This window comes from Zea mays, chromosome 4, assembly GCF_902167145.1.
Source record: "Zea mays cultivar B73 chromosome 4, Zm-B73-REFERENCE-NAM-5.0, whole genome shotgun sequence".
NCBI classification, from domain to species: Eukaryota; Viridiplantae; Streptophyta; class Magnoliopsida; order Poales; family Poaceae; genus Zea; species Zea mays.
The window spans coordinates 7430703-7458651 of record NC_050099.1 but is presented as its reverse complement, the minus strand read 5'-3'; the positions used below and the strand labels follow the sequence as shown (position 1 = coordinate 7458651).

Below are 27949 nucleotides of genomic sequence, written 5' to 3'. Positions count from 1 at the left end.
CATGCGCCTAAGGGTCCCTTTTATAGCCCCAAGGAAGCTAGGATCCGTTGGAGCTCCATTTGAAAGGCCATAGTTGCCTTCTGTCCGTGGGCGCACCGGATAGTCCGGTGCCCCACCAGACAGGGAACAGTGCGCGATCTCCTTCCTTTTCTAGCGAATCCGACCGTTGTAGCCATGGCCCCCTTGGCACACCGAACAGTCCGGTGCGGCCTGGTGACCGTTGGCGATGTCCACGCGTCACCCACTGATTGCTGCCGACCGTTGGCGCGGGCACAACTGCCACACCAGACAGTCCGGTGAATTATAGCCACGACTCCCACAACTTTTTCCGAGAGCAGCGAGTTCATCGAGCACGCCAGCCTGGACACCGGACAGTCTGGTGCAACCGCAGGCTGGTTCAAGTTTGGCTGGGTGAAGTCAAACTTCTCCAATCCAATTTCATTTGATTTGACAAGGTTCCTAACACTTAGAGGAATATGTTAGTATCAAAAACAATTCACTAAGGCTCGAGTCATACCTTGATTCTTGATTTGTATCTTTTTGACACTTAGCGCATATCAACCAAAACAATATGTGTTTGTCATCTAATAATCAAAACATTTATAGAAATGACTCAAGGACACATTTTATTTTCACCAAGGGATTCCTATTTCCCAAGGGAAAATAAACTAATATCCCTTGAGAAAATAAAAATCTCTCGGGAAAATGAGGTTCTCAAACTAGCCCTCGGAGATAATTTTTTTCCTATTTACACTAAGTGGGGAAGAAACTTCCTTATCCCCATCCTCTAGGTCCTGTTCAGTTACATACGGATTGGTGAGAATTAAATTGGACTAAATTCTCTTTTAGAGCATGTTTGTTTTAACCCCCATTCATATAGATTGAAAGAGATTGAGTGAGTTTCAATCCCTAGTAAACCAAAATCTCTTCCATCTATATCAATCACCTTCAATCCATATGGATTGGTTATTCAAAATTGATTCATCACATAGAATTCAACACGTGGAATTGGAGGTCGGATTCCACCCCTCTCTAAACAAGTAGAGGAATTCAATTGGAGGTCGGATTTTCATTGCCATCTCTAATCTTGATGGGAGGCTTAAACGACCAAATTTTTTTTTTTTGGACAAGAGAGTATTTACGAATGAACTTCCTAAACTCATCTCGCCCGCTGCCTGGTCAGGGTCAACCATTCGGCTACACCGGCGCGCCCGCCACCCAACCGAACCCACCTTCCACCACACCCACTGGCAGCCCAGCCCAGCCCAGCCGCGCCGACGGGCCCCGCGCGTCATTCTCTCACAGCTAGCTCGTCCCAGCGTCGGCGTCGCGGAAGAACGCTATACCTCGCTTCGCCGCTAGTCCACCACCACCTAACACCAACTCCTCTCCAACCTCCTCGTCCCGTCCCCGTCGATTCGATTCGGTCGAAGCGGGCGGGCGGAGGAGGAGGAGGAGGCTAGGGATTCCGGATGGGCGCGGCGCCGAGGAGGCTCTAGAGGCGCCAGCCGAGTTGGTGGTCCGGGGGGAGAGGGAGCGGCGGGAGGGCGGGCGGCGATGGAGGAGAAGGCGTCGTCGCCGCTGATCCCGCCGCCGTCGGAGATCGACCTGGAGGCGGGCGGCGGCGGAGAGCAGCTCCAGTGCCGGATCTGCCTCGAGACCGACGGTGAGGGAGGTCCGCGGCGCGGTCGGACTCGCGCGTGCCGTCGCTGCCTACCTTTTTTTCTTCTTTTGTTGCCCCCTGATTAACTTGGTCGGGATGAAAAGGGCGGCGGAGGTCTGACTGCTTGTGTGGGTATGCGTGCGCAGGGAGGGACTTCATCGCTCCCTGCAAGTGCAAGGGGACGTCCAAGTACGTGCACCGCGACTGCCTCGACCACTGGAGGGCGGTAAAGGTGAGCGCTGCAGCTCTTACCCGGTTACGGCTCCCCCCTCTGCGTGGGTGGATGCTCAGGGACTGCTAAATGATCTCACATAGCGTTGGGGGTGGAAGCGGTTTTGTCTGCATTTTTTGTTATCAATGATGGGGATACGTTTTGAATGTGTTGAAGGCTACAGATGTAATCTTTGTGATTTGTTGATTTAGCTATCCAAATGTTGGAAGCTTTACACCTTTGCCTTTGCCTTCTGCTGGAGATGACGAGATGTGTTGTACATATCTAAATTGTCAAAATACTCAGCATTTTTTTTTTGTGTGTAGTGGTGAGTCAGTGCGTAGTTGCATTCACGTAGCCAACAGAACATGAGAGATGCAGGCCTTTTATTCCCTCGGTATTTTGCCTATCAGATTGGCTGAATTAGTTATTGACCTCTTAACTTATCTGTTTTTGGCTTATGTTCCTATGTTTGGTTAATGCCATATTGAGTCTCATCTATCTAATGGGCAAATGGAATTAGCCAATGTGTTTACGAAGCTTTGCTAGTTTCCTGGTTTTGTTGACATCATTAGGCATAGGGTCTCGTTTTTACAAGGCATGTTACATGTTTGCATAACTTCATTGTTGTTACACCTGATGTAAGTAAAATTTTAGTTTGTGTGAGCCAGTTTGACAGGACTGTTGCATGACTATAATGAATAGTGTTACTTTATGCATCAGGCTTTCTTATTCATTGAAGTCCATTGAATACTAGAAATTTGTTGTCCCTATATGCACATGTGTAGTAAGGATATATCTCAATATGATTGAAACACAAAGTTTGACATAACATTACTTGAGTTCACCAAAAGGGTATTCTTTTAAAGCTTATAAAAAAACTGTGAATAATGAAAACTTGTCATGGTGGATTTTTTCTTTGGTGATTTTTTTTTGATTGAGTCGTAATAGCTTGATCAATTTCCCTGTTTCTTTAGCTTATATTTTATTCTTCACTTGGAATTCCAATATGTCGGTGCCAGTGGTTAGACAGGGGTTCCCAGGTCAAAATCTGGTAGTTAGTATTGCAAATTCTGCTTTCTGTTAGGATGTTGGAATGTCTACATCCAATTGGAAATCGGAAGTTGTGCTGCACACATGCAGATTTGGTGGGATTTTAGGTTGAGCCTGAATGGTTCAGGTTATGCCAAGAAACATGCTAACAAACTGAGAACTGTAGTTTACTGTTTGGGTTAGAAAGGCTACACCTTTTTTTCCTTCTAAGTCAACGCTTGAAATGTGAAACCTTTTGTGCAATACAAATTAAATAGTGTGCTTTTCCAGGTGTATGCAAGTATAATTCTGAAAGAATTCAGTAGTTTGTGTTCATTTTGGTGCTTTCTTATCTGGAGCTTGTTTTTAAAAATTGGATTGTTGATTTCTTTCCAAGACTAGTAAACTAACCGTGTTAGATGCTTCATAAACAGGAGGGATTTGCATTTTCTCATTGTACTACCTGCAAGGCTCCATATTACTTGAGGGTTCATTCGCACACTGACAGGAAATGGCGAACACTGAAGTTTCGTTTCTTTGTTACTAGAGATATATTATTCATCTTTGCTCTAGTCCAGATTGTAAGTTTTTGAAACATTCTTCTATCCATATCACTTATCTATATTCAATTGAGTGACCAGTGGTGTTTTCTTATTCCTTCATTCAGATCATCTCTGCATTGGCATATTTGGTACATTTTATTGATGGGTGCCAACAATATTGGTTGAGGACAGCCTGGGCTTTTGATAATGAAGTTAGTTTTTATTATATCTGTGGTAAACTGCTTAATCTACCCTTTGTTACTACTTTCAACTGTTTCTGCATGTCTATTTGATAAAAAATCATGTGCTGATTTCTACTGTACCTATTGTCACTATGATCCTTAAGGCTCATTAATTGCATGGTTTTTTAAGTTTGTAAATTAATTTGAAAAAGAATATTAGTAAAGAATAAGGGAAAACATGACAATTTTTTGTTCTTTGTAAGAATAAATCTGCAACTATTGGGAGTTAACATGCAAGGTGCCATGAAAAGCTTTGCTTGCAACTTAAACATCTGTCTGTGGCCCAGATCAATGAGTGTTTGTGATTCTTTAGGTGTGATCAGATGTGTTTGCAATTATGATTCATAAAAAGAGTACATATGATGAAACAGAGCTCAGATAGAAGACTTTGAAAGTCGTATTATCGTTGATATATAGAAAGTTGCATCATTGACATATATACTTCAACAATATGAACTGAACTGCTCAAACTTTTACTGGAACACTATGTTGCTATCATTCTAGTCAATTCTGTGTCACGAAATGTTTTCCTTCTGAAACGATTCCGAACTTATCTCTTGGTTGCAGGTGCATTAATGTTTTTTGCTTTGTTGGGACTATCGGGATGCTTCATAACCTGTTATGACCGAAGAGTACGGAACGACCTGGCTCAGCCTTGTCGAGAATTATGTCTTTGTTGCTGTCAGCCAGGGTATGTATTACTTAGCTCACTCTTCAAGACATGAAATGTACTGTCTTAAACTAAAGCTATGTCTTAACCCCGAAAAAAGCAGTGGCCAATACAGTTGCTGTGGCATAGGAAAAATGTACACAAAAGTAACATAAAGAGATCGTGTTTTTCAATCTAATTATTTGAATGGATGCTATAACTCCTTAAAGATACATATAGTTTGTTGCAGCACTTGCACAATTTTACTGGATTGGTAAAGCATGTTTTCGCTTGTGTACATGCATCTATACTGTGCTCGTCGTATATTCTCGCCAGGTCATGGTTTTCATGCCTGCACCGTTTGATCGCACCGACATGTGCTGTATTCCAGGATGTGTGCGGATTGCCACCTACCTGGCACGCTGTGCATGTGGACTGACTGCACTACCTGCTTCGAAGGCTGTGCTACCACAGCCGGCGAGTGCGGTGGTTGCTTGGGAGGGGCTGGGGAAGCCGGGCTACCGCTTCTCCTCATCATGGGGGTCATTGTGCTGGGGCTTTTCACGGTCATCGGCATATTCTACAGTGTCCTGGTCGCGACCATGGTTGGCCAGCGGATCTGGCAGCGCCACTACCACATTCTTGCCAAACGGTTGCTAACCAAGGTGAGCTCTACCGTGTATCCCCGTCAGCTGCCTCATCTACCATGGTTTTTTTTACTCATGGTTGGTGTCGGTTTCTTCCAGGAGTATGTTGTAGAGGACGTCGATGGCGAGCGCACAGACTGGTGTCCGCCGCCACTGCCCGCGGAGCACATCAGCCAGCTGAAGTCTCTGGGGCTTCTGTAATATGGAGGCTGGTGACCCTAAGCTAAGACCGGCGTGGCGTTACCCAGCTCCAGCTGTACAGGAGGGAGGCTATACTGTCAGGCATTCTGCGTTGAAATGTGTCAATATTGATACTTTTTCTCTTTTTTTTTCCCTTCTTTTTTGTACATTGTAATGGCAAAGCTTTCTCCCTGACAAAACCCAAAACTTATATCAAGTGAAACCGCCTACATTTTTACTGGACAATTCCTTTTTAGGCCTTGTTCGGCTATTCCCATTATACATGAATTGTATGATATTGGAAACAATTTAGAAGAATTTTGACTTGCTTGAGATTTAAACCCACCCAATCTCACTCAATCTACATGAATTGAGAGCTAACCGAACGTGATCAACGGCAACTGGGATTCACAGTACGAACCTCGACCTCGGGTTCTGTAACTGGGACCTTTGTAAGCCAGTGTTCTACATTTTTACTTGATTCTACATGCAGAATTGTATCAAATTGTTTCGCTGTTTGATTACTGAACGGATTCTTCCCCAAAAAAGTTTATAAAAATAAAAAGGCGTTTTAAAACTTACAAGCCCAACTGCCCAAGTTCTTTCAAGTTTCAGCTCAACTTCGGGTGCGGGCCTGTTGGGCTCAATACTTTGGGAACATCGGTCTGGTGGCCCATGTTCTACTATGAAGAGCTTCCCAGCCACCGAGGCCTAGCTAGCTCACTTCGCTCCCCTCTTTCTTCCCCACGAAACCAGAGCAAATTCCGGCGAGCCGGTGCGGTGCGGCGGAGGAGGCCGAGGGAGACGCCGGCGCGAGAAGGAGCATCAGGAGGAGGCAGCGGAGATGGATCCGGACTCGGTGAAGTCGACGCTCTCTAACCTGGCCTTCGGCAACGTCATCGCCGCCGCCGCCCGCGACCTCCAAAAGGTGACTGACTTCTCCCCTCCAATATTCCGGCGCCGCCTTACGCCGCCGGCATGCCGCAGTTCTGCCTTTGGTACCGCTACCGCCACTGGATCGCGGCGTTCGACTAGGAGGTGGCTAGCGCCCGCGCGCCGGATCTCGAGGCTGGCGCACGCGTTCGCGTGAGTTTGATCCAGACTAGCGTTCGCGGGAGTAATGGAATGGACGTGATCCAATCCAGAATCCCTTGCGTTTCAGGTGTTCGATAGAGCGATAGTGCTCGATGCCCAAGTACTTGTGAATAAACCATTTCATGGGCTTGCGCAAACAAGCTTTGTCTAGCTGGGATGTACTGGATTCTGTGTGGTGTGGAGTGTGCTTCGGGGAATAACTGAGCTTTCCTCCCTCTTGGGACCAGAGTTGTATCTGTTGTGAATATTCAATTTTTCTTTTTGAGATTCCTGGTATTCAAATTTAGTTCTCGATTTGCACAGAAGTATCTTATAAGGCCGTTTGTTTGGTTGGAATTGAATTTCATTTCAATAATTATAATTTAGACAAAACTAATTAAGTTCATATATTTATATATGTAATATATTTGTATATTATCTTAAATCATATGAGAGAGATAATTATATACTACATATATAGCGAAGCAAGTAGAAGAGTGTGCTATAATTTGTACATCGGAAAATTAGCATGTAAATCTATAGAATCAATTTCCATCTCCCATCCCATGAATTTGAGATGGACTTATATGATAACTTTGGAAAGTGGTGGAATGTCACATTCTAAAAAAATAGCCTATTGTACTAGTAAGATTCCAATTCCTCGAAATGAAAGGAAACAAACGGGACCTAAGTGAACTTCCTGAATTTAGAATGTTTAGTCTAGGGGATAGTGTGTTTATATATGAATATTGTACTTGTGACACTTTGCATTGTCTTTGGTAGTTTGTATATGATACTGGTAGTGGGTTTTTAGTTAAAGGGCTTATTTTGGCAATGAGCATGAGCTAGGAATTGGTTTTCTCATGTTCTCTTTCCTACCTTAGTTGAAAGGCAGAGTTCCTGCCATCTCTTTAAAAAAAGCATGAACTACGTATTGCTTGTGATCGGTAAAGTTTAGAACTCTTAGCTTGTTGGGGGACCATGGATTGGTGAAAAATGATTTTTTTCTATAAGCCCCTGACACACTTTGTACCCCTTTATATAGCAGACGATTGATCTATTGACTCCTGCGTGTAACACTGCATGGCTATCATGGAAAACTTCATTTATCAATTTCGTTATTTTTGACGTTTTTTGTGATTCTCTTAGTCCAGATTAATTGTTTAATTGTTGTATCATTGTTTTCCCCGTCATCTTACTGTGGTTGGCAGACTCCCCATCTTCTTCCTATCATTTTCAGTTGTTTCCTACTTTCCATTATGGGATAGAGATTCCATGTTTCTCCTTTCTCCCACCTTGAATTTCACTTCTGACGTTGTAAATGGAGCATGTTTTCTATGTGTTCCATTATGAACTTTAATTTTGTCATGATGACGTTGCTGCATATCATCTTAGGAAATGGTGGCTAAAGACAAGGCTCAATCAGCACCTGCAAGCCATGATGAAGTTGATCTTGATGAGCTGTTGGATGTGAGAAGCAAAAAATTTTATATACTCATCTCTTGTATTTTTCTTCTTTGTACAGCACATAGCACTGTGTCATATTGTAAGTTGTTAAATTGACGGAACTTTTCACCAGGACCCAGAACTTGAGAAGTTGCACGCGGAGAGAATTGCTGCCCTTAAGGTACCGAGTACCGACCTCCATCTTTCACCTAAGAAGTTCATGCAAGTGTCATGTTCTTTGTATTCCTGAAAGCTCTCTATGCAACAGAAAGAAGTTGAGAAGCGTGAAGTGCTAAAAAGGCAAGGTCATGGTGAATACAGGGAGATAACTGAAGGGGACTTCCTCGGGGAGGTTACTGGCAGTGAAAAAGTCATATGCCATTTTTACCACCGTGAATTTTACCGTTGCAAGTATGCCATAGCTTGTCTTTCTTGCTTCTTAAGACATTGTTCCGCCTTTTGGCACTTACGGAAATTATTTTATCTGAATATTTGCTAGGATCATGGATAAGCATTTGAAGGCCCTTGCCCCAGTCTATGTGGGAACAAAATTCGTCAAGCTTGATGCTGAAGTCTGTATACTACCACTTGGCTATAAACTACATCCTTTTAATAGTCATGGAGCCTAATGCCATATGTAACTAACTGCAGAATGCTCCATTCTTTGTGGCCAAACTGGCAATCAAGACACTGCCATGTGTAATATTGTTCAAGTAAGCGCACAAGTTTTTTTGTTGCTCCTGCCCATTTGATAATGTTTATTGCTGTTTGGCACCCTGCAATCTTCCTGCCTCACATTACTACCTGCTTCACCATACTACTATGACCCCTGTCATTTTTCAGGAAGGGTATTGCTGTTGACCGATTAGTTGGGTTTCAAGATCTCAGAAGTAAAGACGATTTTCCGACAAGAGCGTTGGAAAATATTCTCAAGACGAAAGGTAACCATGGAATTCATACAGCAGCCCTTTACAATCTGGGACGACAAATGTGTTGACAGTCCAAAAAAAAATTTATAGGGATAATTGATGAGAAGAAGAAAGATGACGACGATGACGATGAAGAAAGCGAGGCTAAGAATAGGAGGGTTAGGTCTTCAACTGCTCAAGACTCTGACTCAGACTGAACCTGAGATGAGGATCGAGGACTCACCGTTTTTGCACTTTGGATTTTGTTTGTTTGTTTGTTCTGTGTTGTGCTGTACTGTACTGTAATTGATTTGTGTAACCATGTATCGGTACCAGACACCACAACAAGAACATGTACAAGAGATTCTTTAGCATCCATTGTGTGTAAAAGCTAGGGTTTGTGGCTGCCTTTTATTTCGTTTTTCCTCAGCCATCATAGGATGGTACGGCTGATGTATAATAGATTACTATTTGCTATGTGGGCGTCAGATTTGTTTTGGCGTGCGCTAGAGTGAAAAAGGTCGCATGAAAGCGAATCTAAACCCATGCGTGCTTTTGTTTTGTTTTTCTGAAAGGGAATCCATGCGTACTTGAGATTCTCATTATTAGTACGTATTAGGGTTTGAGCAACAATTGTCCGCTGTTGTGTTCGCTAGTACTCTCCAGCATGCGTCCTTTTTGCACCTCTCTGGACAGCCTGTGTCCAGGTCTCCTTAGATTATTTTCTCCTTAGATTATTATTTTTTCTTTCTGTCAGAAAAATAAGAAAGAACGAGATATCTAGAGCTGTTAGTTACTCCCTCGGTCCTAAATTAAAATTTATTTTACCTTTTTACTACATTTATACAATAATTAATTAATGTATGCGTTGTATATATATATATCTAGATTTATAATAATTTATATAAATATAGACATAAAAATTTAGATCTAAAACTATTATTATTTTAAGACAGAGGAAGCAGTGAACAGTGAATATTTGTCTAGCCCGTTTAGATTGCTAAACTACCCGTTGCTCGCATTCGCTTCGCGTGGCTCCACTCCACTCCACCCCCACAGGCCCTCCTTGCTGTGCTCTCAGCCCCTCACACACACACACTGACACACGGTCACACCACCAGACCCAGACGCGCGGTCACCTCTCCGGCTCTCCCCTCGTTAAGAACCAACAAAAACCTGTGCCTGCCTGCCTGCCACTCTGCGCATGTGACCGAGCAACCCACTGCCGCCCGGGATCGAGCCGCCGCATTGCCGCGTCCCTTCTGGAGCCGCCGCCGCCCACGGGGGTACCGGTGAGTGAGGCTCTCTCGTCGTCGTTTTTGGTTACCTGCTGGGCTGGGATTCTCGAGTTCTAGGCTACTGCACTGTGGAACCGGGCGGGGTAGGTAAGGAAGCAGGGTTCTTTACTGTGCTAAAGCCTCGGTGGTTTAGGGCGGGTTTCAAGTTCATCCCAGGGCGGATTCTTGGCCTGGTTTGGGTTCTCCGGTGCGCCGCATTTGATTGACTCGGGGATCCCTTGGTTCTTGCTCGCTCTGGAGAGGTTCCCACGCCGATTTCGGGGCCGCTTTGGTCTGGTATGAAAGCCACATTCTACTGTGTTAGAGGAGAGGATGAGACATTCTACTGTGTTAGAGGAGAGGATGAGGGAGAGGGAGGGAAACATTTTCGCCCCCGTTAGCCTAAACCCCTTTTGCTAATTCCGTCCCGCCTGTAGGAATGTAGAGGGCAATGCTGGTTTCAGCTTTCAAGAACCGGATTCGTGTACTGCCCTAGTCGTCGCCTGGGGATTTGGGGGCTGCATTGGGAAGATTACCACGGTGTTGAAGTGCTGCTTTTGATGAAGTAATGGGGTTTTTATTATTTTTTTCTCACACTGTATGATACAGTTGCTTGATCAGAGGTTGGAATTGGGGAAAGGTCTCACTTTGCTGGCTCCTTTTCTCACTCTGCTGTGCCATCTTATCTGCTGGCATAGCCCCCTGTTTGCTTTAAACATAAGACTGCTTGCTTTAATCATGGAACAGGCTTTCAAGAAATACGCTTTGACCATTGGGTTTGGATTTCGCAGGTCACTCGAGGTTATTTTGTGAATAAAAAAAAAGAGTTTCTTTGCTTTTTTATTTCCCTTGATCTATGTTTGGTTAGTTCTTAGACCTGCACCATGTCTTTCTCTGATATCTTCTATCAATGTCAATTGCTCTGTCCTTTTTATCTTTTGTTTACCAGATTAATTACCTTCCTGAAATGTCAAGTTGGCTGCAGATGTGGCCAACTTTTGTGGACAGCGGATGCATATTGAGTATTTAGTTATTGTCTCATTCAAGTTCTCTAAGTTTGATTCTGTTAAAATTCATTTCTGATTTTTATATGTTCTGTAGTCTGACAAGTATTGTTTTTGATGTTGATAGGATCTGAGGAGCAAAGGCCATTACTTATCGTAAGCAAGATTTCTAATTGGCGGAAGCTTTTATGTGTAGCTGACTGTTGAATTTACTGGTCTCAAGTATAGAGTAGGCAGGCAATCTGCAGTTTAGTGGAACCCAATGGGTTCTTCTCCTTCCAAAGCCACTGGAGAGGATGCCCTGGTTCTGTGCAAGGATCGGATGCGCCACATCAGACAAGCTATTGACTCGAGAGATGCACTGTCAGCAGCGCACTTATCTTACACACAATCTCTCCGTAGTGTGGGTACTGCACTGCGGCAGTATGCTGAGTCTGAGATCTCACCGGAATCATCGCTCTCCATTTCAGAAGTGGATAAGTCACCATCACATTCCTCTATGGCATCTCCTTCGCCTTCGCGTGCAGTAGAGAGTGTTGCCTCTCTGGGGCATCGAGCAAGTCCATCTATTACTCCACCCTCAACACGAATCCATTGCATGAAAGCAGCAGCAACCACTCCTTTGACCTTTGTGATAGATCAATCTACTGCTGAATTTGTGGGGCGCGAATCCCCAGTATCAGCTTTTGTCCCACCCCCACCACCATTGCCTCCAGAATTATGTACCACGTGGGACTTCTTTGATCCCATTGATGCTGCTGGTACCTCTTCCTCCAACAATGAGAATGAGGTAACCCTGAACTTCAGTAGATTGAGGGATCTAAGAGAGTCAAGGGTAGCTGAAGTAGTTCCATTGAAAGAAGTTGAAGAGGAAATCATGTCCAGAAGGCATACAGAAATTTCTGATGATAATACACCACCTGAGCAGGAAAGAGAGCCAAAGCAAGGTGGGACCGGAAAACCAAGTCAGTTGGTGGATACTTCAACCAAAGCTACATCTGAGCAGGTTGCTGCAAAGTTGGAGGAAAGTGAAATGGAAAAAGAATTATGTGCAGAGGCAGAGGACCCTTCAGAGTTCATCACTCATCGAGCCAAAGATTTTGTGTCGAGCATGAAGGACATTGAAACCCGGTTTATGCGTGCAGCTGAAGCAGGAAATGAGGTTTCCAGAATGCTTGAAACCAAGAAGATCCGACTTGACATATGTGCTAAAATACCAGGTGATAATCATGACTGTTGCATATATCTTCTATGTCTTTTTCAGGATCGTGTCAGCATTTTTTAATAAATTTTTAATTCATTTTATTACCGAAATTCTAGGTTCTCCAGTCAAGCTACCTTCTGCCCGATTTGTGTCAGCACTTCGAGTGTGCTGCAATCGTGATGTTATTCTCAACCAGGGTAACCGGGGTCTTTTCATTATTCTCTTCCCAATCATAATGTTTCCTGAAGTACTAATTTTAAGTGTCTTTGTAGAAACTGCGCAGCATGTTTCAAAGGTTGTCACATGGAAGCGTTCTGTCTCATCTCTTTCATCATCATCTAAGAGTGCACTTATGACATCGATAATGAAAGATGATGTGGATGACAGTAATAGTGATTTTGTTGAGGAATTCGCCATGGTATCCGGAAGCCATTCTTCTACGTTGGACAGGCTACACGCATGGGAGAGAAAACTATATGATGAAATCAAGGTATATCATAAATAAATATGCAGAGCAAGCTCAAACCTTTTGCTAGTCTCGTGGATACCTCTACATGGAATGCCTGTTCTTTTATAGATGTCAAGTAAAAACTGGTGTGTTTAATCTTGAAGCGCTCATGACTTTATTTTTGAGATAAGTGGTACATTGTCACAATGGTTGATAAATGAGAACATGTAATACATGATCTTTATTAATATTGCATTTTTTAATCTAATTGTTCAATTGTAGTTTGTAGATTGTTTATTTTGTGCTAAGTGCTAACTACTCTGTATAGCAAATTCTAAGACATCTTCGCTTTTCTAGAATCTAGATACATAACTTTTGCTATGCTCTTAAATATATGTATCTAGAAAAGCTAAAACGTCTTATAATTTGAAAAGGAGGGAGTAGCAAATAAACTATGGTGTAGGCTATGACTATGAGGTGTTTGGACACTTGATGGCATATCGAATAATTGTCACCAGGGGCGGATCTGCACCCGGGGCTGCCCGGGATGCAGCCCCAGTCGCGGCAACAACCTCTCCTAAGCACGTCATCCGCACCTACGCGTCTGTCACCGTCCGGCGTCCGCTAGGATGGATAAATTCTGTTGCATGGTCATTTTGTTTCATCAATCGTGCCTAGACCTGTTGGCTAGCGTTCATCAATTAACTGTTGCGTTCATCATTTTTTATGGTCTGTTTCATCAATTATTTATTAGGTTTGTTGACAAAATTATTTTTTATACTTTTAGGGATAGGATGGATAGTTTTCTTATCAAAAAAAAATTTTTAACACAACACTTGGGACTAATGAGAGCCGTGTAGAGCAAAATTTCTCCTTTTGCATACTCTTGCTTTTCATGGACATAATAAATTATATCATTTAGCTTTATCTTAGTTCAGTCTAAAAAAATTTAGCGTCCCCTTTAATCCATTCCTGAATCTGCCGCTGATTGTCACTGCCTTAACGCCTTGGTTTCTATAGGCAAGTGAAAATGTTAGGAAGGCCTATGATGAGAAATGTAACCTACTCCGACGCCAATTTGCACGAGGCCTAAATGCGCAGGTGATTGATAAGACTAGAGCTGTTGTGAAGGATCTCCATTCCAGGGTATCTGTTGTGATTCAAGCTGTTGATGCAATCTCCAAAAGAATTGAGAAGATAAGGGATGAAGAACTGCAGCCACAGCTTGTCGAGCTAATTCAAGGGTATATATATATACCTGATAGACAGTATTTCATTTCTTATACCACAATTTCGAATGCAATCTTCCTGTTTCAATTTTTTTCAGTGTATGCTAACAATTTTTTCTCGAACACGTAGGAGAGTTGCGTGTCATTCCATTAATAGGTAGAAAATGGTCAACTACATGCCGATTCTATAGATCTGGTTAATATTACACCAAATTTATTAAATATTTCAATTGTCAACATCACTCCAATTTTTTTGGCAGAATGGCAGTACAGTAGAAGAGCATGCAGTGTTGGAGTTGTCTAGAGTTGCCAGGTTCGGGTTTGAAATCGCCTTCCTCCGCATTTGCGGAGGGAAGACTTGCCTCGGTTTATCCCTTTCCCGGACCTCACCCCTTGTAATTACCATCTCACCCCTTGTGTAATGGGCCAGGCCCAATTACACAAGTCTATTAATACACATCACCCAACCCTGATTAGGGTTATGGGTTCACATTCCAATATGGTATCAAAGCACCGATGCTGTGTCTGCCCTTTTTTTAGAATGATAGTGCAATACTGAGAATCAGAAGATTGCAGTTCACAGCCTATTCTAAGAGGTCTCTTTGTTTTGCTGAAACATTCTGATGGTTCATAACTGTACCTTCAGTCTTAGCTGATCAAAATCATGTTTTTGACATTTCTAGTCTACTAACCTTGATCTGACTTCATACAGGCTAATCAGAATGTGGAAACTGATGCTGGAATGTCACCACAAACAGTTCATCACGATCACATTAGCATACCACGTGAAAGACTCGACCTCGGCGCGTCAAGGTGAGCACCACCATCACCGCCAGGCGGCGATGCATCTGTGGAATGAGATGGACAGCTTCTCCTCCAGCTTCAGAAACTGGGTCACCGCTCACAAATCGTACGTCGAGGCCCTCAACGCGTGGCTCCAGAAGTGCGTCCTGCAGCCGCCCCAGGACCGGCGCAGGCGCAAACGCAAGGTCTCCTTCCCTCCTCGGCAGGCTGTCTCCCCTCCCATATTCATCCTCTGCGGGGACTGGCTCGCCAGGACAGAACCTCTCCCTGCTGACGAGCTATGCAGATCCCTCAAAGACGTGATGCAGCTCCTCCGCGGCTCGTTCGAGCACCGCGACGAGCAGAACAGGCCCAGAAGCGGCGAGTCGCAGGAGTGCGGGATGCTGGAGAACAGTAGCGAGCAGGAGGCGGCGGCTAAGAGTGGGAGTTGTGCAGCATCAGCTGAAGGGCTGCAGTCGAGACTGACGGCGGTTCTTGACCGCCTGACAAAGTTCTCGGAGGCATCACTGAAGTGCTACGAGGAGCTCAAGCAGAACTACGAGATGGCCTGTGCTGATTATAGGAGAGTTGGACCAAATGCTCAGCTTGCTTAGGATTGATGTTGGCTGTGGTGTGTGACTTTTTGCTATCTCTGTTCTGGATGACAAATTCTCTAGTGTTTTGGTATATATTTTGTGAACAATCAGGTGATAGCACAATCTTTGGCCGAATATTACTGATGATTTAGTGCTATCAGTTATGTAAGCTTCATCACTTGCCCTGCCCTGATGCTTCGAAAGGCCTATGAGAACCGTTTTCACAACGATATAACAGGCAAAATATACCATGATTCCTGTGCGCTAGTAATCTGCTACTCATTTTGCAGCTACGGGAATTCGGCGACCATTAATCTCCTACTCACCTTTCAGCAATGGGGTATGTACTGGCACTATTTTTTACAATGGAGAATAAGCAGCTTCATACGAAATTTGTCGAACCAAGTGAAAAGAAAGTCTGTATAGCCATTTTTAGCTTACTGATAAAAATCTTAATTGAAAACAATTCAGACAAAAAAATAATCTGACAATTTATTCACACGGAGCCAGTGCTTTACGGATCCACTGCTTTACATTTACAGTTTACATGTACTACTGAAACTTATTTGCTCACCTATGATCTATCTCTATATTGCAACTTCGTAATATATTTCTCGGACTTATTATATGTATATACTCTACTAGAAGCCAACATACTGGGTGTACTGTGCATAGGCCTCCGATTGCATGCCAATTGGGGCACGGATGATAAGATCTGGAAGGTCAAATGCGTCGACGAGTTCTCGCGCCACAAGCCTCACTTGGTAACTGAGGTAGTCTGTCAGCTTATGAATAGCCTGCAGACATCACATACAAGGGAGTACCGCTGTCAGGTTCTGCGCTTCAGGTTACAGTGTGAAGCTAGAGCTGAAATTGCAGCATGAGATGAGACCACACACCTTAGCTTTGTTTGGGGCAACGTAGTCTACATTCCGATACGTTCCGATATCTTGCCAAATCCTGTCGAGCGCATAAAGGTCGCATACCAGCTTCAATACTTCCCGTGATTTTTCGTCAGGGCAGCTGCATATATGCATTGTAAGTGTTTGTCAATTGTGGTCACAGTGAAGTGCCAGAGTATTTCAAAAGATGTGTGAAAGGCATCTGAATGACGAGCTGCCTTAGATACATATAGTTGAACTGCAGTTTATTTATTGTGGTTTGCCCGTTCAGTAAAACAGAAAAGCAAGGATTACAAGGGTTCAAACAAAAAAAAAGTAGTTCCGAGTAGCTTAAGTCGGGTATCCATAATATAAAGAGATCAGCACTCCCTGGTTTCTGCTATTTCAGTAGTTTCGTGGCTTGATGATTCAAAAAAAAAAACATTCGAAGCACTGGTGCAAGAACTCCATCTGAAGAGTTTACCTTTTCACCGATTCAATGAACTTTGCAAGGATGACGGACTCGATGTGTGATTCCGCAAGCGTAAGCAGATGGTTCAGACATCTATTCCACGCACCGAAACCTCCAAGCGTCTTGCTGTGTTTCTGTAGCCGAGCAGCGACACTGTGTAGCAACCGAGACGTTCGGTACTGAGTAGAAAGGTTGCCCGATCAGCACATGAAAGTGGGCATGAGAGAACTAACCAACCCTCAGTAACTAGTAGGAATAAACGACTCACTCTGAATGCATCCAGCTGGAAATTAGGATCCCGAAGATGATCTTCGCCCTCCCATCGGGCAGTGACAGGATTAGGCTGGGACAGGTAGGTACCCATGGAGTCCCTTAAGTAATTCCAGGTGACTGAAAGTGTCCCTCCCTTAAACTTCTCCTGGTACTGCTTCAGGAGATCTCCAGCGACCTACAAGAGCATGAAAAGATGCACGTTATTTAGGGGGTGTTTGGTTTCTAGGGACTAATGTTTAGTCCCTTTATTTTATTCCTTTTTAGTGTATAAATTGCTAAATATAGAAACTAAAACTTTAAAAAGGAATAAAATGAAGGGACTAAACATTAGTCCCTAGAAACCAAACACCCCCTTAAGGAGAAGTGACTTCATAGCATTTTTAGAAACTGGTCCCAACTTCCTCTGATCTCAGTTTATTTCAGAAAGGAGAAAACATGCCCCAAGTATTGTCAGTCTGAAAAACAAGCCATCAGCTGGCTTTTACAAAGGATGCTGATCAGTACCTGCTGCAGAAGAACAGTATTGTCCCCCTCAAACGTTTGGAATATATCATGGTCATTGCGCAGAGCTCCAAAACGATTTACAGCAGCATAGCCATGGCCACCACAGGCTTCTCTACATACGCTTATAGACTTGGCTGTATATGAAGTTATGTAGGCTTTCAACCCAGACGAAAGAACATGCACGTCAGCAATAAGGTCCTCATCGTTGGTTTTCTTCATTTCCGAGTACTTATCCACTAACTGCACCGTGGCGAAGTGAAACGCATACGACGACGCTAACATGGGCATCAGTTTGTGCTGGTGAGACTGATAATCCAACACACTGATCTCGGGCTGCTTAGGTGGACCGAATTGGTGGCGCAGCAGAGCATACCTCACAGCGATCGTTACTGCGACTTTGAGAACACCCACAGAACAGTAAGCAATGCCAACTCGTCCACCGACAAGCTCCCCAAGGGTTGCTGCAAATCTTTTGTTAATTGTGGGCAGACTGCTCGTGTATTTCCCATCCCGTGACACATCACCGAACCGATTAAGAAGATTGTCTCTGGGTATCCTAACTGAGCGGAACCTCAGCGCACCATTGTCTACACCATTTAGGCCGATCTTGTGCCCACAGTCATTGATCTCGATTCCAGGAAGAACAGCGTGAGTTTCAAGGTCCCGTATGGGGACGATAAACGCGTGGATGCCCATATCAGCAGCCTCCCCTCCTTTTCCTTGAAGGGGTAAAATTAACCTTGCAAAGACAGTAGCAAATTTTCCATGAAGCGCAGCATTGCCGATCCACCACTTAATAGCTCCATCATTTGGAGTGTTAATAATGAACTCATCAGTGACAGGATCAAATGTAGCGGTAGTCTGTAGGGCTTGGACATTCGATCCTATTTGCGAGAAAAGAACACAACAGTGCGTTAGGTGCTGGGTACAAGCCCTACTGTGTGCCATTCAAAATAAACAGAACACAACAGTATTGAGACACTGTAGCTGCACTGTACATTGATAAATTGCTAAGCAAAATAATAGAGACAGCACCAATTATTGGATAATAAATAAATATAAGTGGAGAACCTAACCATGATGTAGTTCTGTCATTGCGAAACAGCCTGGATAATCCAAATTGTCAATTCCATCAAAGTACTTATCTCTGTGCTTTTTGGTTCCTAGATTTATGACAGAACCACCCCAGAGACTGCATTAGCAAGGAGGTAAAGTTAGTACTATATGAGAGACTAAGACTGCTATCAGATAGAGAGTACATAGCTGGCTACAAAATTTAATCTAGAAGGACACTTTCACAAATTCGAATATGTTGAAATGTACAACTGATAATATATGGCGACAGAGTTTGGATCTGGGCCCATCATCAAAAGAAACAAAACCATATAGCTGAGATAAGAAGTGTCCATATTGATTGTGATTTCAAGGCAAGTGATTGATTGTTATCATCTGTCTGATGAATTGAATGCCTGAAAAACAGCCGCAGCAGGAACTTCTCCAAAAGCAACCTTCAACTGCTCAAGTACATTTTTGCATGGGATTGAGTTGAACAAATCATTGTCCTGAATAATTAATGCATCTTTATGATAATATGCTAAGGCTGGTGCCAGTGCGGGCGGCAGCGCGGGCGAGAAGAGGCCGCTGCCGCCCGCGCGCGGGCGATAGGCGGGCGAGAGGCCGGCGCCGGGCGATGGCGCTGGCGCCCGGCGAGAGCGGGCGATATCGCCTCGCTCTCGCCCGCGCTGGAGCGCCCGCCCGGGCGAGAGGGAGGCGAGAGGGAGGCGAGGCACTGGCGGGGCGAGAGCGCGGGCGAGAGCGACGTGGCGCGATCTGATTGGTCCACGTGTCGCGATCTGATTGGTCCACGTGTGCTAGCCGTTGCAACTAGCCGTTTTTGACCGTTTGGAGTCCAAAAAATTCGAAAAAAATTGCAAAAAATCACAAATTTCATCCCCAATCCCTCTATATATACCCCTACCGTTATGTAATTTTATTTTAATTATCATGTCATTTTATTTTAATTATTATGTACTTTGTAATTTTTAATTCAATAAAAAATATTATGTTGTGTGTTTTCTGAGCGTTGAAATAAATCCGCGTGAATTACTTAATTCTGAAATAGAAAAGCTGACGTGGCTATAGCCTGAGGCTGTAGCCTGCTGCAGCCTGTGCACTGGAGCAGCAGGGGCGAGAGTGGAGGCGAGAGCTGACGTGGCAGGGGCGAGAGGGAGGCGGTGCACTGGACTCAGCCTAAGCATGACCTCATTCACAAAAAGGAAACTGAAATCCTACGTACACCCAAACCAAAAAGTTTTATCGCAATAAAAGAAGGGGAAATAATGGAGAAGAAAACGAGCTCGAACTGTGTTTTCATAAACCCTGTCACTGAGAACCCCTCGCACCAATACAGGTGAGGCAAAGCATCCTTAGAATCCTTTTGAATGCGACAACGGATTGCATGTGAGCTCTATAAAGAAAAGGTTGCTAGGTGTCTGTAGAGACAGCTGGATCGGTTAATTGACCCATAAGTTAGGTAGCATGGTCTACGTACCCTGTCCCCTACGATCTTCGGTCATGTTATACTGAATTGCATACTTGAACACAACCAATGAACACCGCTGATAACTAAGTAACTAGCACCAACGAACACTGGTAACTAACGCCATCACCTACCGACATGAAACACGCGGAGTCTGGAATCATCGCCTATCAATTGAAGCATGCAAACTACTCTACAAAAGCAAAGCAGTGAAGAGCTCAATGTATCACGGAGGCGCGCGATCCTGCTAGCAACGGACCTGTACTGGACGCCGAGCTTGACGCCGAGGGAGATGTCGGCCCCGCCGGCGGCCTCCATGACGGCGAAGTACTCGGCGGGGTCGGTGGCCATGAGCGTGAGCGGGCGCACCCCGGCCTCGCGCACGAGCGCGCGCAGCTGGCGGTAGCAGAGCTCGCGGTGCGCGGCCGTGGGCAGCTCGACGGGCGTCTGCAGGTCGGGGCGCGCCCGGAAGAAGTCGAACAGCCGCATCTGCGCGGCGCGGTGCCGGCCGCGGAGGTACGCCGCGAGCGCCGCCGCCACGTCCGCGCCGCCCTCGACGCGGCGCGCGCACGCCGCGAGGGCCAGCGGCTGCTGGTGGCGGTCGGCCGGGGCCGGGGCGGGCTGGAGGAGGTGCAGGGAGAGGCGGCGGAGGCGGCGCGCCGCCGCCGATGACTCCTCTCCCGCGGCGGATCCGGTTGCCATGGGCGCGCCCGTGGAGGTGCAAGTGCAGGTGCTCGACGAAGTCGCGGGGGCGGAGGCGGAGGCGTGCGCGCGAAGGGAAGTGGAGCCTGGGAAGCGGTGCCGTTACGGTTCGTCCTTAATAATGGGGGTATCGGACTCGGACGCGGGCTGGTCCCTGGAAGTTTTATAGTTTTTCATTTATGCCCTTGTGTTGGGTTTGGTTGCTAGTTTGTATTTACGGTTGAGTCCTCATTGGGGTGCTCGATGTAGATATGTATTTGTTAGAGGATGATTTTGGGAGATTCCGTACGAGTCTAGGACGGTGAAGGCAGGCAACGACGACGGGATATGGAGGTGACGTGTCGGCGCATGGACGGTGATGTGGAGATAAGGCTCGGCGGATGGAATTTGAAATAGCGTATGACCCTGATGACATGTGGGACCAAAAAAAGCCGTGGTGCGTCTTGGGTCCACATATCAGGGATATATAAGGGCTGAGTGCGTATCTTGCCGTGTTTCTTGGCTTTTGTATGGGGTTTGGGCTTTGGAATATGTGCAAACGGTCAGCCTCACGTCTCTCTGGTCCGAACCAAACACAGCTCAGGCTGAGCCACAAGTGTGTCGGGTCATGTTAGACTTTGGCTCGTTTGGTTCATGTCCTCCGAGGCAATTGATCCCGGTTCCAGGCGCTCCAAATGCCTCCTAGGTAGCTGATCTCAGTCTCAAGCGCTCGAAATTAAACACCTGAGAGCGAGAGTTGCCTGGGCTAGAGAAGTTTGGCCACCGGTAAACAAAATAGCCCTTTAGGGCTACTTCGGTAACCTCGAATCTCTTTTGGGATTGAATGAAATTGAGGTGAAAATGAACCAATTTCCTTTCCAACCCCCTTAGGGTGTGTTTGGTTGCGGGATAGCCAGGACAGGGATGCCTTATGATGTTCTCTCCTATCCCTCCAATTTTAAGGGATAACTGAGGACAACACAGGGATAGTCCTGTTCAAACCCTTGACTCCGAACTAAACAACCTTATTTGAGGGATCGTCTCATCCCAACGTTTGGTTGTGGGATAGCCAGGACAGGGACGTCCCTTGGCGTCCTCTCTTGTCCCTCCAATTTTGAGGGATAACTAAGACAACACTGGGATAGTCCTGTCCCAACCATTGACCCTGAACCAAACAATCTTATTTGAGGGATCGTCATGTCTCATCTTATCCCGAAGGGGGTTTGAGTTTCCAAACTAGCCCTTAGTGTACGTTTGAATGCATCAGAACTAAAAGTTAGTTGGCTAAAAAGTTATTAATGAAATTAGCTAGCTAACTATTAGCTTATTAGCTAAAAGTAGATAATAGTAGATTGTATGCATATCTTTAGCTAATTTTAACAGTTAATAATTAGCTCTAGCGTATTTCAAACATGGCCTTAGTACATACCCATGTCCTAGTATAAAAAGGTGTAATCACCTTTTCTTCTAGACCCATAAAGCATGCTCATTCTAAACATACGCGTGTCGATGCTATAATATAGAGAAAACTAAACATATTTCTTGGTCTTTGAACTAAAGGTGGTTACGCCATTAGTAGGCGAAGACCGAACACACCCTCAATCAACCGAACGAAGACCCGATTCTGTCCTAACGGTTTTCACACAGATCCATGCGCGAAGGGGCCTTTAGCGAAGGCATCCTTCGCGGCTGACAGAATGCCATGGAAAGACCACGTCATACGAAGGTGTCACACCCGGATTTAAGGGATAAAGCCGGGTGCATCTCATACATGCGCCAAAGAAGACAACATATATAATAACAGAGTGTATAGAGATAAATATCACAATAATAAGAGTATTTATTACATAGCGGAAGTTTTACAAAATAGAAGATAAATATAAAAGGATCTAAAATCCATCCTTGGCGCCAGAAAGTCAACTGGGAGACGCCACCTAAATCGAATCGAACTCCTCATTATGCGGCTCCTCTTGAACCACCTGTACTTCTCCTGTGGGGGGGTGTGAGACAGCAAGGGTGATGTCACACCCGGTTTTGGAAGGTAAACCGAATGCGAACCATGTACATACCAGGATCAGAAACTCACGTACACAGCGATTACATAATTAGACATCATCACACAATGCTCGAAATAAATAGCGGAAAGGTACTTTTATTACATCAAGATGTCCAAGACATCCACAGAGTCTAATACATAACCATTGTTCAACATTTACCCCATCAATGTCACAGACCAGAAAATGGAAATCCTTGCAAATACATTTCACTGCAAAATTGGATCAATGCCTTTCACTTATTTAGGGCTTCCCTTGGGCCTTCAAAGACCCAACCTGGGTGCTTTTCTTCCTCTTATCCAGAAAATTGAAAAAAGACTTGCGTCAACCTCTATCTTCTTATCACAGGCTGGCAGGCTCCAAATGGTTAATGCAGTCTTCTCCTCACTTCCAACATACTACATGTGCACTCTCAAGCTCCCCAAAACGGTGATCAAACATATTGACAAACTCAGACGGCATTGCCTTTGGAGAGGTGCAGAATTGAATGCCAAGAAACCCCCTCAAGTGGCTTGGAAAACGGTCCGCAATCCAAAATTTCAGGGGGGATTGGGTGTCATAAATTTGGCATTACAAAATAAAGCCCTGCTCATGAAAAATCTTCATAAATTCTATAATAGAGTTGACATCCCATGGATCGATATAATCTGGGCCAATCATTATAGCCATTCACTGCCCTTAGATAAACCGGTTGGTTCTTTTTGGTGGAGAGATGTCCTTAAAACTCTTGAATTCTTTAAGGGAATTGCTCGGGTGGAGATTGGTGATGGAAAAACAACACTTCTATGGCATCACAACTGGGATGGTATTTGCAAATCGGCCCAGTATCCAGAACTTTGGTCCTTCGCCTCATGCAAGGACATCACCGTCCAACAAGCAAGATTGGCAGACTCGCAAGAGATGTTGAAAGGGAAATGTGCCCTTGGGCCATTTCTAAGTATTTTGGTGATTGTGTGCCAACACAAGGGCTTAAATGTGTATTTATGCTTCTAGAGGAACAAAGTGCAAATCAAGATAAAAGGTATGTTTCTAAGTCTTAGTACATTGGTTTTGTGTACTAATATACTTGTCTAAGTGTGGGAAACAGAAAGAAGAAGAAATGAGAAGCGGTGCAAATAGCTTGGCTGTGTACAGCCAAGCCCTAGCTCGGTCTGGAGCACCGGACTGTCCGGTGTGCACCGGACAGTGTCCGGTGCGCCAGACTCACTCGGCACGAACTGCCCGCTCTCGGGAATTTGCCGACGGCGTACGGCTATAATTCACCGGACTGTCCGGTGTGCACCGGACTGTCCGGTGAGCCAACGGTCGGCTGTGCCAACGGTCGGCCGCGCAATCCGCGCGAGACACGTGGCCGAACCAACGGTCGGAAGGGGGGCACCGGACTGTCCGGTGTGCACCGGACTGTCCGGTGCGCCAACGGCTCCCAGATCTGGAACAGTCAGCAACGGTCGGCTGCGCTGTTTATGGAAACAAATCGGGCACCGGACAGTGTCCGGTGTGCACCGGACTGTCCGGTGCACCCGACGACAGAAGGCAAGGATGGCCTTCCAGATTTGTTCTCAACGGCTTCTTGCTGCCTTGGGGCTATAAAAGGGACCCCTAGGCGCATGAAGGAGAACACCAAGCATTCCTACAACTCTTCTAAGCACCAAGACATCAATCTCACGCATTAGTTTCATTGTGATAGCATATAGAGCTCTTGTGGAGTTGTGAACTCTTTGTGTTGCGTTGCAAGCTCTTGTTGCAACTTGTGTGCGTGTTGTTGCTCTGATTTTCGAGTCTTGTGTGCGTTGCTCATTCCCACCTTACTCCGTGCTTCTTTGTGAACTTAATTGTAAGGGCGAGAGACTCCAAGTTGTGGAGATTCCTCGCAAACGGGAAAAGATCAAAGGAAAGAAAAACACCGTGGTATTCAAGTTGATCATTGGATCACTTGAGAGGAGTTGAGTGCAACTCTCGTCCGTTGGGACGCCACAACGTGGAGTAGGCAAGTTTTGTACTTGGCCGAACCACGGGATAACCACCGTGTCAACTCTGTGATTGCTTTCTTGTGGTTATCATGTTTTGACTCTCTCTAGCCACTTGGCAATTACTGTGCTAACGCTTAGTCAAAGTTTTGTGGCTATAAGTTTAAGTTTTTACAGGATCACCTATTCACCCCCCCCCTCTAGGTGCTCTCAATTGGTATCAGAGCCGTTCTCTTCAAGAAAGGGACTAGCCGCCCGAAGAGATGGATCCTAAGGGGAAGGGAATTGTGATCAACGACAAAGAGAGGGAGTCCTTCGTCAACGAGCCAAGGGATGACAAGTCCAACGACTCAAGCTCGGGCCACAGACGCAAAGATGGGAAGAAGAAGAAGACAAGACGCATCAAGGAGATCGTCTACTACGACAGCGATGAGTCTACTTCTTCCCAAAAGGATGAGGACAACGACTACAAACAAAAGACGGTTAACTCGAACTTTTCATTTGATTATTCTCGTATTCCTCAAAGTTCGAATTCGCATTTGCTTTCCATTCCACTCGGCAAGCCCCCACACTTTGATGGAGAAGACTACGGATTTTGGAGCCACAAAATGCGTAGTCACCTATTCTCTCTCCATCCAAGCATATGGGAGATTGTAGAGAGTGGAATGAAATTTGATAGCTCGGATAGTCCTGTGATTATAAATGAACAAATTCATAGAAATGCACAAGCTACTACTGTTCTCTTAGCATCTTTGTGTAGGGAAGAGTACAATAAGGTGAGCGGCTTGGACAATGCCAAGCAAATATGGGACACCCTCAAGATCTCTCACGAGGGCAACGACGTCACCATGCTCACCAAGATGGAGTTGGTGGAGGGCGAACTTGGGAGATTTGCTATGATAAGGGGGAGGAGCCAACCCAAACATACAATCGGCTCAAGACCCTTGTCAACAAGATAAGGAGCTACGGGAGCACGCGATGGACGGATCACGACGTCGTCCGCCTAATGCTAAGGTCTTTTACCATTCTTGATCCTCATTTGGTGAACAACATTCGTGAAAGTCCTAGGTACACCAAGATGTCGCCCGAAGAAATTCTTGGGAAGTTCGTAAGCGGGCGGATGATGATCAAGGAGGCAAGATATGTGGACGACGCGTTGAACGGTCCTATTCATGAGCCTCAACCCGTTGCTCTCAAGGCAACAAGGAGTAAGGAGGCGCTACCGAGCAAGGTGGCGCAAGTTGAGGCAGCCGGGCTAAATAATGAGGAGATGGCCCTCATCATAAAGCGCTTCAAGACGGCGCTTAAAGGTCGCAAGGGACAGCCAAGCAAGACCAAAGCCAAGGGGAAGCGCTCATGCTTCAAATGCGGTAAGCTTGGTCATTTTATTGCTAACTGTCCCGACAATGATAGTGATCAGGACCAAGGGAACAAGAGGGAAAACAAGAAGCACTACAAGAAGGCAAAGGGCGAGGCGCATCTAGGCAAGGAATGGGACTCGGATTGCTCCTCTTCCGACTCCGACAATGAAGGACTCGCCGCCACCGCCTTCAACAAATCAACCCTCTTCCCCAACGAGCGTCACACATGCCTTATGGCAAGGGAGAAGAAGGTATGTACTCGGAACTCTACCTATGCTTCTTCAAGTGAGGACGAATCTAGTGATGAAGATGAAGTAGATTACTCATGTTTGTTTAAGGGTCTAGATAGAACCAAGGTAGACAAAATTAATGAATTGATTGATGCTCTAAATGAGAAGAACATGCTTTTAGAGAAACAAGAGGATTTATTGTATGAAGAACATGATAAATTTATAGAAGCTCAAAAATCCTATGCTTTAGAAGTTAAAAGAAATGAAATGCTTTCTTTTGAACTATCTACTTGTCATGAAACCATCTCTACTTTAAAAGGTGTCAACAATAATTTAAATGCTAAATTAGAAGTAGCAAATAAATCCAATTCTTGTGTAGAACATGTCGCAATTTGTTCTAGGTGTAAAGATTTTGATATTAATGCTTGTAGTGAACACTTAGTTTCTATTTCAAAATTAAATGATGAATTAGCTAGTCTTAATGCACAACTTAAGACTAGCAAGAGTGATTTTGATAAACTGAAATTTGCTAGGGATGCCTACACTGTTGGTAGACACCCCTCCATTAAGGATGGACTTGGCTTCAAAAGGGAAGCCAAGAACTTAACAAGCCATAAGGCTCCCATTCCCGCAAAGGAGAAAGGGAAGGCCCCTATGGCTACTAACACTAAAAAGAACCATGCTTTTTTATATCATGATAGAAGACAATCTAGAAGTGCTTATAGGGGTTATAATGCTTATGATTCTTATGATATGACTGCTTCTTGTTCTCATGTTATGCATGGTAGAAATGTGTTTAGAAGAAATGTTGTTCACCAAATGCCTAGGAAAAATGTAGTTCATAATGCTCCTAGGAAAGTAGTGAATGAACCTTCTACAATTTATAGTGCTTTAAATGCTTCCTTTGCTATTTGTAGAAAGGATAAGAAAATTGTTGCTAGGAAGTTAGGGGCAAAATGCAAAGGAGACAAAACTTGCATTTGGGTCCCTAAGAATATTTGTGCTAACCTTGTAGGACCCAACATGAGTTGGGTACCTAAGTCCCAAGCCTAAATTTGCCTTGCAGGTTTATGCATCCGGGGGTTCAAGCTGGATTATCGACAGCGGATGCACAAACCATATGACGGGGGAGAAGAAAATGTTCACCTCCTACGTCAAGAATAAAGATTCCCAAGATTCAATCATATTCGGTGATGGGAATCAAGGCAAGGTAAAAGGGTTAGGTAAAATTGCAATTTCTAATGAGCACTCTATCTGTAATGTGTTTTTAGTAGAGTCTCTTGGTTACAATTTACTATCTGTTAGTCAATTGTGCAACATGGGGTATAACTGTCTATTTACTAATGTAGATGTGTCTGTCTTTAGAAGAAGTGATGATTCACTAGCTTTTAAGGGTGTATTAGACGGCAAGCTTTACTTAGTTGATTTTGCAAAAGAAGAGGCCGGTCTAGATGCATGCTTAATAGCTAAGACTTGCATGGGCTGGCTGTGGCATCGCCGCTTGGCACATGTGGGGATGAAGAACCTTCACAAACTTCTAAAGGGAGAACACGTGATAGGATTGACTAATGTAAAATTCGAAAAAGATAGACCTTGTGCAGCTTGTCAGGCAGGTAAACAAGTGGGAGGAGCACATCACAGCAAGAATGTGATGACCACTTCAAGACCCCTGGAGCTGCTGCATATGGACCTCTTCGGACCCGTCGCCTATCTGAGTATAGGAGGAAGTAAGTATGGTCTAGTAATTGTTGATGACTTTTCCCGCTTCACTTGGGTGTTCTTTTTGCAGGATAAGTCTGAAACCCAAGGGACCCTCAAGCGCTTCCTCAGGAGAGCTCAAAATGAGTTTGAG

The 27949-nt window shown here is 44.8% G+C and overlaps 4 protein-coding genes across 9 annotated transcripts; 3 read left to right on the top strand and 1 right to left on the bottom strand.

Moving 5' to 3' along the window:
* The first annotated feature begins 1346 nt into the window (after positions 1 to 1346).
* Positions 1347 to 5410, top strand: LOC100216849 (zinc finger, C3HC4 type family protein). Its single transcript, NM_001143241.1, has 7 exons — positions 1347 to 1666; positions 1810 to 1895; positions 3341 to 3487; positions 3574 to 3682; positions 4258 to 4381; positions 4731 to 5004; positions 5086 to 5410. The coding sequence occupies exons 1-7, from the start codon at positions 1558 to 1560 to the stop codon at positions 5185 to 5187; spliced, it is 951 nt and encodes a 316-aa protein (NP_001136713.1). The 5' UTR covers positions 1347 to 1557; the 3' UTR covers positions 5188 to 5410.
* A 491-nt stretch (positions 5411 to 5901) lies between these two features.
* Positions 5902 to 9133, top strand: LOC100273012 (uncharacterized). The gene is made up of 8 exons (NM_001147462.1): positions 5902 to 6094; positions 7636 to 7710; positions 7820 to 7867; positions 7955 to 8097; positions 8186 to 8258; positions 8338 to 8399; positions 8530 to 8627; positions 8706 to 9133. Exons 1-8 carry the CDS (start codon positions 6011 to 6013, stop codon positions 8810 to 8812), a joined length of 690 nt encoding a protein of 229 aa, NP_001140934.1. The 5' UTR covers positions 5902 to 6010; the 3' UTR covers positions 8813 to 9133.
* A 524-nt stretch (positions 9134 to 9657) lies between these two features.
* Positions 9658 to 15388, top strand: LOC100217082 (uncharacterized). 6 transcript variants are annotated; one of them, XM_008678475.3, is made up of 6 exons: positions 9658 to 9979; positions 11003 to 12095; positions 12196 to 12276; positions 12352 to 12569; positions 13548 to 13771; positions 14469 to 15357. In XM_008678475.3, the coding sequence occupies exons 2-6, from the start codon at positions 11138 to 11140 to the stop codon at positions 15151 to 15153; spliced, it is 2166 nt and encodes a 721-aa protein (XP_008676697.1). In that variant the 5' UTR covers positions 9658 to 9979; positions 11003 to 11137; the 3' UTR covers positions 15154 to 15357. The 6 variants fall into 6 exon arrangements, with proteins under 6 accessions (XP_008676697.1, NP_001304315.1, XP_035822615.1 ...); NM_001317386.1 differs by having other exon boundaries at positions 9659 to 9886; positions 14469 to 15388; XM_035966722.1 differs by having other exon boundaries at positions 9868 to 10900.
* A 217-nt stretch (positions 15389 to 15605) lies between these two features.
* LOC103652794 (acyl-coenzyme A oxidase 2, peroxisomal) lies at positions 15606 to 20578 on the bottom strand. Its single transcript, NM_001363512.1, has 7 exons — positions 20064 to 20578; positions 18342 to 18457; positions 17266 to 18149; positions 16757 to 16936; positions 16501 to 16667; positions 16035 to 16158; positions 15606 to 15932 (listed from the first exon to the last, which is right to left on the bottom strand). Exons 1-7 carry the CDS (start codon positions 20504 to 20506, stop codon positions 15777 to 15779), a joined length of 2070 nt encoding a protein of 689 aa, NP_001350441.1. The 5' UTR covers positions 20507 to 20578; the 3' UTR covers positions 15606 to 15776.
* Between the last annotated feature and the right edge of the window lie 7371 nt (positions 20579 to 27949).

Coding starts and splice junctions, on each gene's coding strand:
- LOC100216849 (NM_001143241.1), top strand. CDS start 1,558: ATGGAGGAGAAGGCGTCGTCGCCGCTGATCCCGCCGCCGTCGGAGATC. Junction 1,896..3,340: donor ACCACTGGAGGGCGGTAAAG/GTGAGCGCTGCA, acceptor CTTCATAAACAG/GAGGGATTTGCATTTTCTCA. Junction 5,005..5,085: donor CCAAACGGTTGCTAACCAAG/GTGAGCTCTACC, acceptor GGTTTCTTCCAG/GAGTATGTTGTAGAGGACGT.
- LOC100273012 (NM_001147462.1), top strand. CDS start 6,011: ATGGATCCGGACTCGGTGAAGTCGACGCTCTCTAACCTGGCCTTCGGC. Junction 8,400..8,529: donor CCATGTGTAATATTGTTCAA/GTAAGCGCACAA, acceptor GTCATTTTTCAG/GAAGGGTATTGCTGTTGACC. Junction 8,628..8,705: donor AAATATTCTCAAGACGAAAG/GTAACCATGGAA, acceptor AAAAATTTATAG/GGATAATTGATGAGAAGAAG.
- LOC100217082 (NM_001317386.1), top strand. CDS start 11,138: ATGGGTTCTTCTCCTTCCAAAGCCACTGGAGAGGATGCCCTGGTTCTG. Junction 12,570..13,547: donor AACTATATGATGAAATCAAG/GTATATCATAAA, acceptor TGGTTTCTATAG/GCAAGTGAAAATGTTAGGAA. Junction 13,772..14,468: donor CTTGTCGAGCTAATTCAAGG/GTATATATATAT, acceptor GACTTCATACAG/GCTAATCAGAATGTGGAAAC.
- LOC103652794 (NM_001363512.1), bottom strand. CDS start 20,506: ATGGCAACCGGATCCGCCGCGGGAGAGGAGTCATCGGCGGCGGCGCGC. Junction 18,458..20,063: donor AAGCTCGGCGTCCAGTACAG/GTCCGTTGCTAG, acceptor TTGCTAATGCAG/TCTCTGGGGTGGTTCTGTCA. Junction 18,150..18,341: donor AATGACAGAACTACATCATG/GTTAGGTTCTCC, acceptor TCTCGCAAATAG/GATCGAATGTCCAAGCCCTA.